The sequence below is a fragment of the Primulina eburnea genome, chromosome 15, assembly GCF_022965805.1.
Source record: "Primulina eburnea isolate SZY01 chromosome 15, ASM2296580v1, whole genome shotgun sequence".
Classification (NCBI taxonomy): Eukaryota; Viridiplantae; Streptophyta; class Magnoliopsida; order Lamiales; family Gesneriaceae; genus Primulina; species Primulina eburnea.
In genome coordinates, this window is record NC_133115.1 from 28,761,109 (window position 1) to 28,778,891 (window position 17,783).

The 17,783-nt window shown below is 33.5% G+C and overlaps 1 protein-coding gene across 1 annotated transcript; it reads left to right on the forward strand.

The window, feature by feature from the left end:
- The first annotated feature begins 802 nt into the window (after window positions 1-802).
- On the forward strand, window positions 803-17,361 carry LOC140814711 (potassium channel AKT2/3-like). The gene is made up of 11 exons (XM_073173784.1): window positions 803-1,146; window positions 12,860-13,078; window positions 13,162-13,320; window positions 13,934-13,991; window positions 14,298-14,615; window positions 14,896-15,135; window positions 15,229-15,537; window positions 15,797-15,985; window positions 16,237-16,312; window positions 16,389-16,955; window positions 17,039-17,361. Exons 1-11 carry the CDS (start codon window positions 950-952, stop codon window positions 17,173-17,175), a joined length of 2,469 nt encoding a protein of 822 aa, XP_073029885.1. The 5' UTR covers window positions 803-949; the 3' UTR covers window positions 17,176-17,361.
- Window positions 17,362-17,783: the final 422 nt, after the last annotated feature.

Genomic DNA, 17,783 nt, shown 5'->3' on the forward strand with positions numbered 1-17,783 from the left:
AAAGATTGAAGATAATATGTGAAAATGTAATTTGTGCCACTTAAATTGTAAATTTCAAGGAGAACAAATAAGTGATAATGTACTATTAATGGAGAGCGAATAAGTACAGAGTAAGTCTCTTGTGAGACGGTCTCACGAAACTTAAATGGTAAAATTCATGGCATAATTTTTTCAATTCCTATTTGTAGAATTTACTAGTATCATTACCAATATCCCAAAACTTGTTTTCAAGGATCATGCAGATCAGTAAATAAGAGCTTAAGACAGATTCCTTATTTGAATTTTGAATCCCTCTTTTTTACATAAAACACGATCAGGTCACCGGGCAGGTAGCAGGAGAAGAAATGAACAGATTCATCTCACCCATTGAATAAAAATCAAATTTTGTCATGCATTGTTTTAAATTTCTTAAATCCCACAAATTAATATATATACTCAATAAATCATTTCTTTCACAATAATAATTGCATATACTACCTCTGTGAAATCACGAGATTGTTGAAAACACCCGTGAAGAAAAATGATCTATCAACTCTCCATGTTTTCAAATCACGAACACACATATATCATATATGCAATTAACGTAACCCGTCGTACAATTGTGTGGTGTAACATTACCTCCATAAACAGTAAAATTCCATCACTAGTTATTGTTGTATGCTTATATATATACTTCCCACTAAACGCCTTATCATCATAAAATTAAGAATCAGTCGATAAATCCCATATGATCCCACTATTTGGCCACTATACCTATGTAACCACAGCATACATAATACTACTCCTTCCAAGAATCATATCCATTACATATGCCTCGCGCGCGCGCGCACACACACACAGATATATATGTGTGTGTGTGTGTGTGTGTGTGTGTGTGTGTGTGTGTGTGTGTGTGTGTGTAATATGTATGTATCTCAGCCCTCTAGCTACTTAAAGCTGTATCTTGGTAATGTTCTGCGCAATGAAAATAATGGAGTCCGACAAAAATGAAGAGGGAAAGGGAGTCCACGATGAGGATGAAGCAAAAAAGTCGACAGGTTTCAAGAATCTTTCCAAGATTATTGTCCCCCCATTGGGTACTTCTTATACTTCACAGTTTAATGATTCTGATGGTAGAATTATCTCCCCCATGGATTCAAGATACAGGTATGTATATTCTCAGAAGTTAGAAAGATTGATTGTAGTAAATGAAATGAATTTTATTTCTCTGCAAAATTTGATGAAAAAAGAATTATAGATATAATTAAAGTAGTTGCCGATAAAGCAGGTGCTGTTACAAGTTATAGACAGGGGTGGAGTCAGGATTCAAAAATACTTGGAGTTGGCTACGTTCCAGTTTAGACACTAATAAGGATGTGTATTCGGTTAAAATCGAACCGACTTTCTAAAATCAAATTAATCGAATTTTTTTCCGATACTAAAACCATACTGGATCGAATGAACATTACGAGGAAACCCGAACAAATCTAACTGAAAAAATATGTTATTTCGGTCGATAACTGAATTCACTCAAATTTTAGATTTTTTTTTAAAAAATCACGTTTTAATTTTAAAAATTGTAATAAATTAAATAAATCTAAATTTTATTTACTTCTAATTTTGTTTTCTAATAAAATTTTATTAGAAGTTTATAATATTTATATGATAATAAACTTTATTAAAAAAATAATATATTATTTTTTTAAATAAAATTTCGGTTTGTTTGGTTAACCAAACTTTTATAATAAAACCTTAAACTAAGCCGAACTAACATATGTTTTAAAAAACTACAACTGAACTTCAAAATAAATCAAACCGATTTTTCAAATTAATTTACTTCTATCGGTTATTTTGGTAGAAACTGATATTTTCTCACCCGAGAATTGATACTTTCTCTTATCTTGAAACCAAAATGGATTTTTAATTTTTTTTTAATCTTAGGAAAGCATTTTAGATCTTTTTAAAACCAACCGTAAAAAAAAATTAATGCGTCGATTTGGACATTGACATACATGAAAGAATAAGATGGAAATTAATTGAAAGAAAAGGCTTGTTATATTATTCAGTTAATCTCGAAATTCAAATCATTGATAAATCATATAATAACAAATATATCATAATTCACATAGAAATTTTGCAACATTTGAAAGGTTATTTACTTTATTTTTCTCAAAACCAATCCAATATAAATATACACAAATTCATACTAAAAATTTATAATTCTATAAAACTTTTAGTATTAATATAAATTAAATAAAGATATAATAAAATATTTTGTAACTATATAATTCTATTATCATATTAACTCAATTTAATATATTTTTGTGTTAATGTAAAAATGATCTAAAATATATATTTGGAATTTAAAGCTAATTTTAAAAGTTAACTTACATGAAATCCTTTAACCTTTGAGTGAAACACGACAAAAGTTTGCAGAAGACCATTTTAAAAAATCCTCAGAGTTAAAAAATTTCTAATATTTGCACCAATAAAGTATGACTAAAAAAATACTAAAAAATTAAGACTTGTTGTGAAAAAGTAAAAATCTCAAACTCTCAAAATTTACCAAACTACACACTTTATAATATTTTTCTCTTTACTCAATTGTGATTTTCTTCACAAATGAGAGATATTTATAGGAAATCTTTACAAATAATCTAAAAATAAAATACATCATTACCTACATCATCACACACTAATTTTCAATATTTACAACTCTTATTTTCAACATTCAAATATTCAATACACATTTTAAATATATTTTTCAACACTCCCCCTTGTGATGATGATCATAATGATTGTCTTCATTACGTGTTTTTATACTGTCTCGTTAAAAACCTTACTAGGAAAAACTCATTGGGATAAAAACCATAGTAAGGAAAAAAGAGTGCATTCACGTAAACTCCCCCTGATGTTGACATGAACAATTCTTCACAAATTTCGTAGATTGCGCATCCCAATATTATACATGTGCTTTCTGAATATTGACGTAGGAAGTGCCTTTGTGAAGAGATCTGATGAGTTTTCACTTGATTGAATGTGACGAACATCAATACATTTATTCTTCTCTAGCTCCTTGGTTAATGCAAAGAACTTAGGAGGAATATGTTTAGTTCTGTCGCTTTTTATGTATCCTTCTTTCATTTGAGCAACACATGCAGCATTATCTTCATATAGTATCACAGGCTTCTCGTCAAATAATAATCCGCATGAGATTTGGATATGTTGGGTCATTGATTTTAACCACACACATTCACGACTTGCTTCATGTAGTGCAATAATCTCGGCATGATTTGATGAATTTGTTACGAGCGTTTGTTTCTGTGAACGCCAAGAAATTGCAGTGCCTCCACGAGTAAATACGTATCCAGTTTGAGAACGTGCCTTGTGTGGATCAGATAAGTATCCAGCATCGGCATAACCAATTATACTTGGATTAGCATCTTTTGAATACAAAAGTCCCAAGTCTGTCGTTCCTCGTAGATAACGGAATATATGTTTAATTCCGTTCCAGTGTCTCTTTGTTGGACATGTGCTGAATCTTGCCAACAAATTTACGGCAAAAGATATATCGGGCCTCGTACAATTTGTAAGATACATAAGAGCACCGATAGCACTTAGATATGGTACTTCTGGACCAAGAATATCTTCATCATCTTCACATGGACGGAATGGATCATTTTCTATGTTTAATGATCTAACAACCATTGGAGTACTTAAAGGATTTGATTTATCCATATTAAAACGTTTAAGGATCTTTTCTGTATAATTTGTCTGGTGAACAAACATTCCACATTCTTTTTGTTCAATTTGTAAACCCAGACAATACTTGGTTTTTCCAAGATCCTTCATTTCAAATTCTTCCTTCAAGTATGACACAACTTCTTGAATTTCCTTATTCGTTCCAATGATGTTTAAATCTTCAACATATACAGCAATAATTAAGTATCCGGATGTTGTTTTCTTAATGAAAACACAAGGGCATATTGAATTATTTACTTATCCCTTTTTCATCAAGTGATCACTTAGTCGATTATACCACATTCAACCGGATTGCTTCAACACATATAATGATTTTTGTAATTTCACAGAATAACATTCTCTGGGTTTTGAACTTTGTGCTTCAGGCATCTTAAATCCTTCAGGGATTTTCATATATATATATTACTATCAAGTGATCCATATAAGTAAGCTGTAACAACATCCATAAGACGCATTTCTAAATTTTCAGATACTGCCAAGCTAATCAAATACCGAAACGTAATTGCATCCATCACGGGAGAATACGTTTCTTCATAATCAATTCCAGGTCTTTGAGAAAAACCTTGTGCAACAAGTCGAGCTTTATATCTTACTATTTCATTTTTCTCATTTCGCTTTCGAATAAAAACCCATTTGTATCCAACAGGTTTTACACCTTCAGGTGTAAGGACTATAGGTCCAAAAACATTACGTTTATGTAGCGAATCCAATTCAACCTGGATGGCTTCTTTCCATTTTTTCCAATCATGTCGATTTTTACATTCACCAAAAGATTTTGGTTCATGATCTTCATTATCATTTATGATGTCGATTGTCACATTATAAGAAAATATATCATCGATTTCTTCTATATCTTTTCGCTTCCATATTTTTCCAGTATTAATATAATTGATAGAGATTTCATGATTCTCGTCAGTTTGTGGTTCTGATGGAACATTTTCATCATCATGTGTTTCTTCAGGAACATCATTCTCTATTTTGTGATCATCATGTGTTTCTTCAGGAACATCATTCTCTATTTTGTGATCATCGTGTTTCTCTATAAATTTTCTTTTTCGAGAATTTTTATCCTTGGAACCGACTGGCCTTCCACGCTTCAGGCGTTTTACGACATCATGACTTTGTTCAATTTGTTTCTTTGGAATTTCAATTCGAGCAGGAGCATTTACATCATGTATATATGATTTAGTTACCCCTTTTGCATCTGTAAAGGCATCTGGTATTTGATTTGCTATTCTTTGCAAGTGCACAATTTGTTGTACATCTTTTTCATGTTGTTGTGTTCTTGGATCCAGATGTAACAATGATGATACATACCATGTAATTTTCTTTTCGGTATGTTTCTGTTCTCCCCCTAACATTGGGAAGATTTCCTCATTAAAATGACAATCAGCAAATCGTGCTGTGAACACGTCGTCTGTCTGAGGTTCAAGATATCGAATGATTGATGGACTATCATAACCGATATAAATTCCAACCTTTCTTTGATGTCTCATTTTCTTTCGTTGCGGTGGTGCAATAGGCACATACACCATACATCCAAAAATTCTCAAATGAGAAATGTCTGGTTCTTTACCAAATGCAAGCTGCAATGGGGAGTATTTATGATATGCACTTGGTCTGATGCGAATTAATGAAGCATCATGTAAAATTGCATGTCCCCATATAGAAATAGGGAGCTTTGTTTTCATAATCATTGGTCTAGCAATCATTTGCAGACGTTTAATCAATGATTCAACCAATCCATTCTGTGTATGTACATGAGCAACATGATGCTCAACAATGATTCCCATAGACATACAATAATCATTGAAAGTCTGGGAAGTAAATTCACCAGCATTATCAAGTCTAATTTTCTTGATTGTATAATCGGGAAATTGATTCCTCAATTTTATTATTTGAGCAAGTAATCTTGCAAATGCAACATTTCGAGTTGACAATAAACATACATGTGACCATCTGCTGGAGGTATCAATCAATACCATAAAATATCTAAATGGTCCACATGGTGGATGGATTGGTCCACAAATATCACCCTGAATACGTTCAAGAAACATCGGTGATTCAGTTTAGATTTTGACTGGTGATGGTCTTATAATAAGTTTCCCAAGAGAACATGCTTTACATTGAAACTTATTATTCTGAAAGATCTTCTGGTCTTTCAGGGGATGACCATGTGTATTTTCTATGATTCTTCGCGTCATTGTTGAACCAGGATGTCCCAATCGGTCATGCCAATTTGTTAATATTGAAGAATTATCAACTACCATGTTTGATTCAATGAGACTTATATGTGTATAATGCAATCCAATAGGGAGCATTGGTAGTTTTTCTGTAACGTCCCGAAAATTTAAAGGTCCACGCGAACCACATGCATTTGAATTATTAAATTCTTTGGTATTTTTAAATAAATATTTTAATTGCATGAGTTATTTATGTGGTGCATTTTGACATGTTTAAAATATATTTTCTGCATGGTTGCATTAAACTGTATTTTTAAAAAGATATTCAAGTGACGATCGAGGAACGGAGACCGAGGGCTAAAAAAATGTTTTAATTAAATAATTAATTTTAATTATTTAATTTAGGGGAGATGGCTTCTCGTATTTTTGAAAACTAGGAATTTTGCGGTGATTTTATACGCCGGGACTAATTTTTTTATCGGTGTTGGATTTTCAACTAAAATGCGATCTTTTAAGCCGTCCGGCTATTTAATTAATTATCGATTTTTATGAAAACCATTTTATAAATTGATTAAAAGCCTAGCTTGCACTAAGTGGGCTTAATTAAAAGTTTATTAGGCCTTAAGCCTATTTAACAAATTAGTTAACATATAAATAACAATTTAACCTAAGCCTAGCGCACATCAAACTCACGCCACTCACTGATACACGCCGCACAAAGGATTTTCAGAAAAAAACAAAACTCTCCCTCGGCGCTTCAGTAGTTGCTGCCGTAGGGGAGATAGCCTTTTTCCCTTCAAAGTTTTGAGAGTTACAAGCTTCGGTTCTTCCCGTTCTTCGTCGCCGTCGGTATATCGTGCGTTTACGACGCAAAGGCACGCCAATATCTTCCTTTTCTCGTCCATTACATCATAGTATTGATTTAATTTATGTATGTGCGAAGAACATGAAGTCTTATTCCAGAAAATTCGGTTTTTACGTATACGTGCTACGAACTAACGTTTTCATGTGTCGATTCATGTCTTACATGTTTCATGTGTTTAAAAAGGGCTGCCATGATGTTAAGAATTGATAAAATTGATGTCTATACATGTTAAAAGAATTTCCAGACCCACACGAACACCACACATCAGGGAACAAGTAAATGGCTTTACTAAATCTGTCATGGGTGTTTTAAGGGTTCGGGTTTCATGTATAGAGGCTGGTGTGGGTAGCCAGGGTCATGGTAGGAGTCAGGGGAGAGTCCTAGCCACGCTAGGACTCGAGTTAGTTGGTTAGGGAAGAGCCCAAGAGCACAAGGACTCTTCCCCATGCCACCCGTGAGATGCAGAGAATTAAGGGTGGCGTAGGTTGCTGCTGTGTTGCAGGGAAGGAAAGGGGTGGCTCGCGGCTGGCTTGGGCGAGCCAGGCTAGGTCCTTAGGGTCCCAGGATGATGGGCATGGGTCGGGCCAGGGGCTGGGACAGATGGGTTGGCTGCTGGTCCAAGGAACGAGAGGATAGATAATGGCAGTAAGCTTGGGCGAGGCTGCTGTGCTCTTGGGGTGGCTCGCTGCGTGGGTTCCAGGGGCTGGGCTGGTCCGGGCTGGGTTTGGGCTTGGTCCAAGGAAGGTCAGGGTCATGGGGGGTCAGGTGGTTCGAGGCTGGAAGTGGTCCTAGCCTAGGTAGGAGTCCTAAGATCCCAAGGTGCTACACGCACAAAGCAAACAGAAATTGGGTCAAGTTCAGTAGGCTCTTTGAACGGGTTAGGGTCATGATTTTTAGCTGGGCTTGCACAGTAAGGTCCCTAGGTATGTTGGCTAGGTTTTGGTTCAAGGCGGCTCGGGCGTAGCTCGGGTAAATTAGGAGATGGCTCGGTGCGTTCGATAAGGTGTCAAAACGAAAATTAAAAAGCTAAATTTGATTCCATGGCTTCACGGGTGCGGTTCATGACTTGGAAAGGGAGAATAAATCTTAAAAATGCTTTGTTTAAAATTTGGGGTCAAAATAATGAGTTTTGGTATTTATTCGGGATTTAATCGCCATACGAAACGCTAACGAACGAATTAAGAGAAATGCCTAGTTTTAAGCTTTATAAAATCATGAAAAATTAGGTTTAAGCTTAATTAATTATTATAAGTCCAAATTTCTAATTTGGGAATTTTATGCTAAGGTTTGGTTTAATTCGGGATTTAAACGCATTAGTACGTCACGTTTCAAGATTAAATTAAAAAGTCCGCGTTTTAAGCTAAATAAAAATATGAGAAAATTCATGTAAGCTTAAATAAATATTTGGGACATGTTATAATCAAGAAATCAAGAAAAAAAGTCAGAAACATAAAATGTCACGTCCAGGGGTAAAACGGTCTTTTTACACCTAAAATTAGTAAGGTCATGGCAGTGCCCTAAATGCAGTTTTTATGATATTATGTGCATTTTTAAATGCTTATGAAATGTTCATGATTTATTTATGATTTATTTTAAATGTCCATGAAATTTTATGATTAAAATTGACATTTAAAATACATGGTGCACGTTTGGTTTCAAAAGAAAATACATTCATGCATGATTTTATAAGATGATGAAAACATGAAAATATTGATGAAAGTGAAGTAATTGTGACTACGAGGATTTGAGGTTATGATCAAGAATAGGCCAAGGCTCAGTTGACGATCTTGTGTCGCTGATGTCCCCGCCGCCCAGTACTGTGGTTTCATGTAGATGGTACCATCGTCATGTCATGTCATGTCAGGAATTGAGGATTTGAGGTTATGATCAAGAATAGGCCAAGGCTCAGTTGACGATCTTGTGTCGCTGATGTCCCCGCCGCCCAGTACTGTGGTTTCGTGTAGATGGTACCATCGTCATGTCATGTAATGTCACGTCAGGAAAGTCACAATTAACGATCTGAATTCAATCAAGAGAAAGATAATGTTATGATCATGAAAAGAAATCACGTCATCACGTCATGTTATTATATCATGTTATGATCAAGGAAAAAGGTAAAGGCTCAAGTTCATGTTATGCATTTCAGGAAAATATTTACGAAAATGTTCATGCTCAAGTTTATGCATTTTCATGAAATGATATTTTAAGTACAAGTATTTTCACTGTGCATGTGATTTTATATCTATTACTCGTTACAGAGATTTGGTGTGTTGAGTCATTAGACTCACTAGGTGTGATGGATGCAGGTGAGGTTGAGGAAGGGCTTGACGCATGAGATGACTGGACTGAAGGTGCACACAACCCGAGGACCAGCGCTTCTACTGTTTTTCCGCACTCATGATTAGGGATTATGATTTTACGTTAAAAGATTTTAAAATCATTTATTTATGCTTTAGAGTGGTTTTGGAGAGGAAAATACGTTTCACGATTATTGTTTTTTTTAGGTTCAGTAACTCATGCGATGATCTGATTTTTATGCCTATTCACTTGATTTTGAAAATGCTAGCTAGCGAATGTTCTAGATCATGGGAAAAATATTTTATTAAAATATTTTTATGTTGTCCGAAATTTAAAAAAAAAAAAAAATCTAGTGCATTTTAAACACAAGAACACGAGACGTTTCATTTTCAATCACATATTTCTTTCCTGATTTATATGTGATAAGACACATATATTTCTCATTCCCTTCATTCATTGTTTGAGTATCAAACCCATGGGAATATATATCATTAAAACTCAACAAATTTCTTTTCGATTGTGGTGAATATAAAGCATCATTGATCAAAAATTTTGTACCATTAGGTAACAAAAATTGTGCTTTACCACATCATTTAATCAAGTCTACAGGACCTGATATTATATTCACCGTTGTTTTTGTTGGTTTTAGTTCCAAAAAATATCTTTTATCTCGGAGGATAGTGTGCGTTGTACCACTATCGGGTATGCAAACTTCAGCTTTGCTCATAGCATTTTTCATTTTTGAACTTCAAAAAAATATGCAATGAAATAAAATTACTGGCAATATATATTTAAATATAACACATATCATAATTATACAATAAAACATTATTATATGAATACATGAAAAATAAATTATTGTACATTTATATTCTACCATTATATTGTTCATTTTCAGAGAAATCATTGAGAAAATCTGCACATCAATATTGTTCATTTCTATCCCACCAACATATTGATCATTTTCAGATAAATCATTCATAAAATCACCAGCATCAAAATGAGTTGAATCACTCAAACGGTCAATGCGTTCATTGAAGTTGGTCTCCTTTTCTTTCCCCTTTAATAATTATTTATAAAGTTTGCAAAGATACTCAGGGGCTCGACAAATAAGGGACCAATGTCCTGGAGTACCACATCTGAAACAAGAACTTTCATATCTTTTTGAGTAATTCTCATTAACACTTGTATTCTCAGAATGCCTTTTCTGTGGATGGTTTGGGACGCTCTTTTGAGATGAGTTATAAAAATAACTATCTCTATTGTTTTCAAAACCACGGCCTCGACCACGACCACGGCCAATTCCACGTCCACGTCCACGTCCACGTCCACGACCTCGACCTCGACCAAAATCTTGTCTTTGAATTTGATTTTGGTTTCGAGGTTTAAATTCATTTTTACTTACAGCATTTACTTCTGGAAATGCTGTTGATCCAGTGGGTCGGGACTGATGATTTCTCATTAATAGCTCGTTGTTCTTTTTCGCCACAAGAAGACAGGCGATGAGTTCAGAATATCTCGCAAATCTACGTACTCTATATTGTTGCTGTAGAGTAATATTTGATGCATGAAACGTGGAAAATGTTTTTTCAAGCATTTCCAATTCTGTGACCTCATGTCCACAAAATTTTAGCTGCGAGATTATTCGATACATCGCTGAATTGTAATCACTGACTTTCTTAAAATCTTGGAATCTTAACATATTCCATTCATCACGGGCGGTCGGAAGTATAACTTCCCTTATATGTTCAAATCTTTCTTTCAATCCTTTCCACAAAGCCATGAGATCTTTTTCAATTAAATATTCACATTTCAATCCCTCGTCGAGATGTCGACGCAAAAATATAATGGCTTTTGCCTTTTCTTGTGATGTCGATATGTCATTTTCTTTTATGGTCTCACTTAGACCCAATGACTCAAGATGTATTTCTACATCGAGAGTCCATTGCATATAATTTTTCCCCGTGATGTCTAGCGCAACAAATTCGAGCTTTGTTAAATTTGACATGGTGGTACTAAAAAAAATTACGATGTATTTTATTAGTTAATGAATATTGCAATACAAAGTAATGGATAAACAACAAGTACAAGCATTTGTAAAAATAAAGAAAACACACGAGGAGGATATTCTCCGATAAACAAAACGTGAGTATGATAACCAAAATAATTAAAAATAACCTTGAGAAAGCCATCTTCTTTTTTCTTCGAAAATTTTAATGAAGAATAATTTTTAGAGAAGAAGAGAAAGTTGAAGTGATTGAAAGAGTTTGTGAGATCATATTTATAGGACAAAAACTAGCCGTTTTGTTACCGTTTATGACCGTTGGTGTAAAAAAAAATAATGTATGTATTTGTATAATTTTATGGTAATAATATGATGTATATAATATTAGACATATTTAAAGAATTATGTATATCATATCACATTATTATAATGAAGTGTTATAATTTATTTTGTTTAAAAACCTTACAAACTTTTATACTTGTCGTATCCCTTACCGGGAGTGTGGGATGTCGTCTTAACATCCTTCCAGGATTTATAACAAGTTTTTGAAAAAATTATTTTTATTATTAATAATAACATTATATTATATTAAATATATACACAATAAATAAATAACAGTAAAATAAATATTATTACTTTTGTTACCTTTTTCTTCTGTTTGGAGCTTGGAAAAGGATGGAGGGCTTTTAGAGCTTCGTGCTGATAACGTGTTGTGAAAAAGTAAAAATTTATGGTAAAAAGTAAAAATCTCAAACTCTCAAAATTTACAAAACTACACACTTTATAATATTTTTCTCTCCACTCAATTGTAATTTTTTTCACAAATGAGAGATCTATTTATAGGAAATCTTTACAAATAATCCAAAAATAAAATACATCATTATCTGCATCATCACACACTAATTTTCAATATTTACAACTCTTATTTTCAACATTCAAATATTCAACATTCAAATATTCAATACACACATTTTAAATATATTTTTCAACAAGACTAAAAAAATACTCAAAAACCAATAAATTTTTTAAAAAATATATCCGCCCCTGGTTGTAGAATATATAAGGAAGATAAATCATAAAATACAATTTTGTACGTATTTTTGTAGCCATGCACAAATAAATAAATACACAAACACTAAAGGTGAATGAAGTATCAATCAAAAGAGTTTTCACTTTTATGAATAAAGATTCATAAATATTGCATGATTTTGTAAGAAAAATCCCCGGATTCGTTACAGTTCCTCCTGCGATACTCCAACCTCCCCATGAGTTGGTTATTCCTAAACGAGTCATGAAGGATATAATGAACATACCATGTCTCCGCATTGGATCAAGAACATGGTCAGAAGGATCAAAAACTGCTACTTCAAATTAATTAACTTGGATACGAAATTGAAAATTCATTTTTTTTGCTTACGATCACTTCATTTTGTTGGTGTATTAAATTAACTTGTATAAACTGTAAACAAAAGTTTTGAAAAACTAATTTAAAAGATACATACTTGTTTGCTACATAGAAAAAGTACATTTATATTTTCTAGAGTAATTGACCTTTAAAGTTTAAAATTCTAAATGTGATATTTTTGTTTATTGTTAAGAATCATAGCACGTGTGTGTGTGTGTGTGTATATAGAAAAGGGAAACTTATTTATGTCGGAAAATAACATAATAAAATATTTGGAAAAAGAAAGTTAAACTAAGTAAATTACATTTGGTGACCAAAATGACCAAATTAATATATATAACATAAAAGTTTTGACTTTGTAGGTGTTGGGAGACAGTAATGGTACTTTTGGTGGCATACTCTGCATGGGTATCTCCCTATGAAATCGCATTTCTAAAACCCGACCCAAGCACACCACTATACATAGCAGACAATGTTGTGGACTTCTTTTTTGCGATCGATATCGTCTTGACGTTTTTCGTCGCCTATATCGACCCAAAAACACAATTGCTGGTTACAGATTCGAGAAAAATTGCTACAAGGTTCGTCTCTGTTTGTTTGTTTTTTTTGCATGAGATAGATGATGGTGAAAAGTTTGCAAAACTTTGGTAACATATATATACAGGTACCTATCAACTTGGTTTATAATGGATGCTCTCTCAACAATCCCATTCGAGACCATAGCTTTCTTGATTTCCGGCAAGCATCAACTCTCCGTCGCTTACTCCGCCCTAGGAGTCCTTCGATTGTGGCGTCTCCGTCGAGTCAACTCATTTTTTACCAGGTTAGTTTTCATGGACCAAAAAGTACGTACAATGTCCCGAATCTAATATAAACTTTTTTTCAAGAAATAAATTTTCTAGACGAAAAAATAGCTTGAAAAGTATTATTTCTGATCGTGAAAGAATTTTCTCGACTAAAACATATAAGGATATACTTACCATGAGATCAAATTACTTTCTAAAATTTTACTTTTTAACAATATTATTTTAGAAAATTGAGAAAATTACATTCTTGATCACTTGTGTTTGTGTTTTTACAATTATGGTAATCTATATATGTCGTTGAATTTCAGTTTTAGTTCGTTATATTTTTGTTTATTTCAATTTTAGTCATTTTCCGAAGTGATACTGATATGATAACAATGCGAAGTGATGTGACGTTAACGTATATAATGTCACATTAGCATTCCTGATATACAAAAAATTATTAAAATCGGAAGATAGACAATTAAAGCAGAAAATTGATAAACACTTGACCAAAATCGAAAAAAAAAGCATATACAACAAAAAATACAACTACAATTTTTTGCATAATAATATAACAATACAGGGTTAACATTGTGTAGGACTTATATACTTCTTAAATGTTACATGCATGCCTGACCTTTATCGCAGGATCGAAAAGGATATCAGATTCAGCTATTTTTGGGTCAGATGTGCTAGACTCTTGTTTGTAAGTACCACAGAACAACTGTTCTTCATCCATTTGAAAAACGGGAACTAAAATTCAGATATATATATATATACATATATATATATATATATATATATATATATATATATATATATATATATATACATATATATATATATATATATATATATATATACATATATATATATATATATATATATATATATATATATATATATATATATATATATATATATATATATATTACTTGGGTAGCGTTATCGTACGCATGAATGATTTATCATTTATCCTCAAAAAATTATGCATGTGATTATGTGGTCGTAGGTAACACTTCTGTTAGTGCATTGTGCTGCATGTGTGGCCTACTTGATAGCAGACAGATATCCAGACAAAGAGAACACATGGATTGGATCTTCCAATCCAAATTTCAAGAACGAAAGCCTTCGGATTAGATACATTTCAGCACTATATTGGTCCGTCGCCACAATGGCCACAGTTGGCTATGGGGATATCCATGCTGTCAACTCTTTAGAAATGGTTTTCATCATCCTCTACATGCTCTTGAATCTCGGCTTGACGTCTTACATCATCGGTAACATGACTAACTTGGTAGTCGAGGGCACACGAAGAACCATGGAGTTTGTAAGTTTTCTTGTCTTAGCTAGAAACTGTGCCTGAGCTCGGGCTCCAATGTCTATTCGAATATACTCAGTTCGATCGAGCAATTGATTTTTTTTCCCTTTCGTTTTTAAATTATTTTTGTTTCTAAATAAAGTTTCATCACTTGACCTTGAGCATTTTTATAACGAAGGAATGATTGTGACATCCTTCTCACATTAACTGTGGACAGCGTCAGCTTCATATTTCTTGGAAATTTCAAGAATAAGGAGGTTAAGAGTTACCTGTTTTTGGTTTTTGTTAGAGAAACAGCATTGAGGCCACATCAAGTTTCGTGTCTCGAAACCGGTTGCCACAAAGATTGAAAGGGAAAATAATGGCTTATATGTGCATGAGATACAAAGCAGAGAGATTGAACCAGCAGAAGCTCATTGAACAGCTCCCAAAACCATTATGTCTAAGTATCCAGCAGCACATGTTCTTGCCTACTCTAGAGAAGGTTTACCTCTTCAGTGGCGTTTCTAGGGAGATTCTTCTTCTTTTGGTATGCAAACTTGCATGAAAATGCACGATTCTGACCATCTCTTGAAATATGGAAAGCATTTAGATTCGTTTAAATTTTGTTTCTAATGATCAGATTGCGGATATGAAAGCAGAATATGTGACTCCAAGAGAGGACATTATAGTACAGAACGAGGCATCAGATGATATTTATGTTATTGTGTCTGGAGAAGTAGAAATGATAGAATGTGAAACAGAGAAAGAACAAGTTTTCAAATCCGGAGACATTTTTGGAGAATTTGGAGCATTTTGTTTTAGTCCTCAAAAGTTTACATACCGAACCAAGACGATTTCGCAGCTGCTCAGTCTCAAAACAAGCTCACTTACTGAAGCAGTGAAGACCAGAGAAAAAGACTATGTAATCATGGTTAAAAACTTTCTTCAGGTTGGTTTACAAGTATATAATACCAAAATATCATACATGATCTCAAATACAAGATAACTGGTAAAATCTAATGCATCAACTTAGGACCTTATATGTTCCCTATTATCCAACCGTGTAACTAAGATGAGTTTCTACTCAGTATATATAGCTCATTCGGTTCCTCAAAAGATCGACATGTTGCCTTTATATTGTGGCAGTAATAAACAACTTTGGTTTGGAAACCAATGTGTATTTACATTCTAAAATGATACTGTTTCAGCATCACAAAATGCTTGAAGACTTACATATTCGGGATTCGTTTCTTGAAGATGTGGAAGACAATGGTGACTCTAACGCGTCGATTAATTTGCTGGGTGTAGCAAGTACCGGAAATGCGCTGTTTCTTGACGAGTTACTCGATTCAGGATTCGACCCTGATGTTGGAGACGTCCACGGAAGGACCCCATTGGTATGTTTCTCGAAAACTTGATAGCAAATCATTGTGTTTGATATGATTTATGTTGGCAAACAAATATGAGTAAGACATAAATCATATCGAAAGCACAATGATCAAACAAATATGAGTAGTACTAATGAAATGTATGGTTTCAAGAGGGAAAAAATCAAAATGTGCCCATCAGAAATAAAAGAATATACTCTGGATTTGGAATATTATAAATCCTGTGATCCTAGCTGATGGTGTTTGTGAAAAAACACCAGCATATTGCAGCTTCGAACGGGCAGAAAGACTGTGTTTTGGTGCTGCTGAAGCATGCTTGTAGCTTACATCTGAAAGGTAAAAGTACAGCCCCTTTGTCTGAATTGGCAAATAATCTTAATCTTGGTATTAAACTAAAAGATTTCAAATACAGATTCGAAAGGAAACACAGCTTTATGGGATGCCATAGCAGCGAAGCGACATTCCATATTCGATATACTGTACAGTTGGGCTTCCATCTCCAATCTCTACGTGGCTGGTGACCTTTTATGTACAGCAGCAAAAAGAAATAACGTGATAGTGATAAAAGATTTACTTGAACATGGATTTCATGTGAACTCGAAGAATAGCTCTGGGAAGACTCCGATTCAGGTTGCAAACATAGAAAACCATGTGGAAATGATGAAATTTCTTCTGATAAATGGTGCTGAAGCTGATGAAATAGTTAAAAATAAGTTTTATCCATTAAACTCGAATCGAATTCTTCAAGAGTTAGATGTAGGACACCGTGTAGTCATGCCCAAGACATCGAAAAGAGCTGTTGTCTCATCAGGAGGAAACGAGCAGAGATGTAATGGCGAAACATCCGAGTCGCAATGTTCTTGGAGGATCATTATATACAGAGGAAATCCGGAAAACTGTAGAATGACAAGTTGCTCAGCCGAGCCGGGTAGGTTGATTAGATTGCCAAGCTCAGTGGCTGAGCTCAAGACTGTTGCAGGTATTATTATGATCAAAATATGTGCATTCTTTTCAGCAGTGTTGAAATGTGTTCCATGAATTTTATTTCAACGATTCTGGCAGGTCGAAAATTCGGATTTGATGCCACTAATGCATCATTATTGAATGAAGAAGGCGCTGAGATCGACTCAATCGAAGTGATAAGAGATAATGAAAAGGTGTTTATAGTCGAGAATGGGCATAATTTGGTGAGCATCTGACGCAGAAAATAAGTATGAAGTTTCTTGTTTACCCATAATTGTGAGATAATCGAACAGATGAAAGTGTTGTCGAAAACTTATATCTGTATTTGCAAGAATGGAACTTGTAGCACTCGTACAAGGGAAAATTATCTCTCCCGCCCAAAATCCCGAATTTAAAACGAGATTTCGAGTTCGTGTCCCAACTAAAAAAAGAAATATATTCTTCCCCTTACAGAGAATAACTAAAGTTATTTGAATCATTTTATAGAATATAGTAACATAACTGTCTTTGAAGTTTGATATTTCCCACTTAATTAAAACAGATCTTTTTTTCATGTTTCAAATTTTCTCATTTTACATTTTTCCAGATATATTTAGTTTTTTTTTTTTGTTTTGGAAATTTTATTACTTTAGAGTTACTATCCATATATAAATATAATCCAATTACTATATTCTAACCCAATAAACTAAAGTTTTAAAGATTTAACATTAACAAACTATTAAAATATTAAAACAAAAACAAAAACAAGACACTTGTTTTTTCTAATTACATGTTTAAAAAGAATGTGCCAGAGTGAAACCACCCATGCATCACTTGCAGCTTCTGCAACAGTGGGGAACACAGA

Bases quoted from the DNA above. Each gene is read 5' to 3' on its own strand.
- LOC140814711 (XM_073173784.1), top strand. From the start codon at position 950: ATGTTCTGCGCAATGAAAATAATGGAGTCCGACAAAAATGAAGAGGGA. The intron at 1,147-12,859 runs GTATGTATATTC...TTGACTTTGTAG, and splicing joins CCCATGGATTCAAGATACAG to GTGTTGGGAGACAGTAATGG. The intron at 15,136-15,228 runs GTATGCAAACTT...TCTAATGATCAG, and splicing joins GGGAGATTCTTCTTCTTTTG to ATTGCGGATATGAAAGCAGA.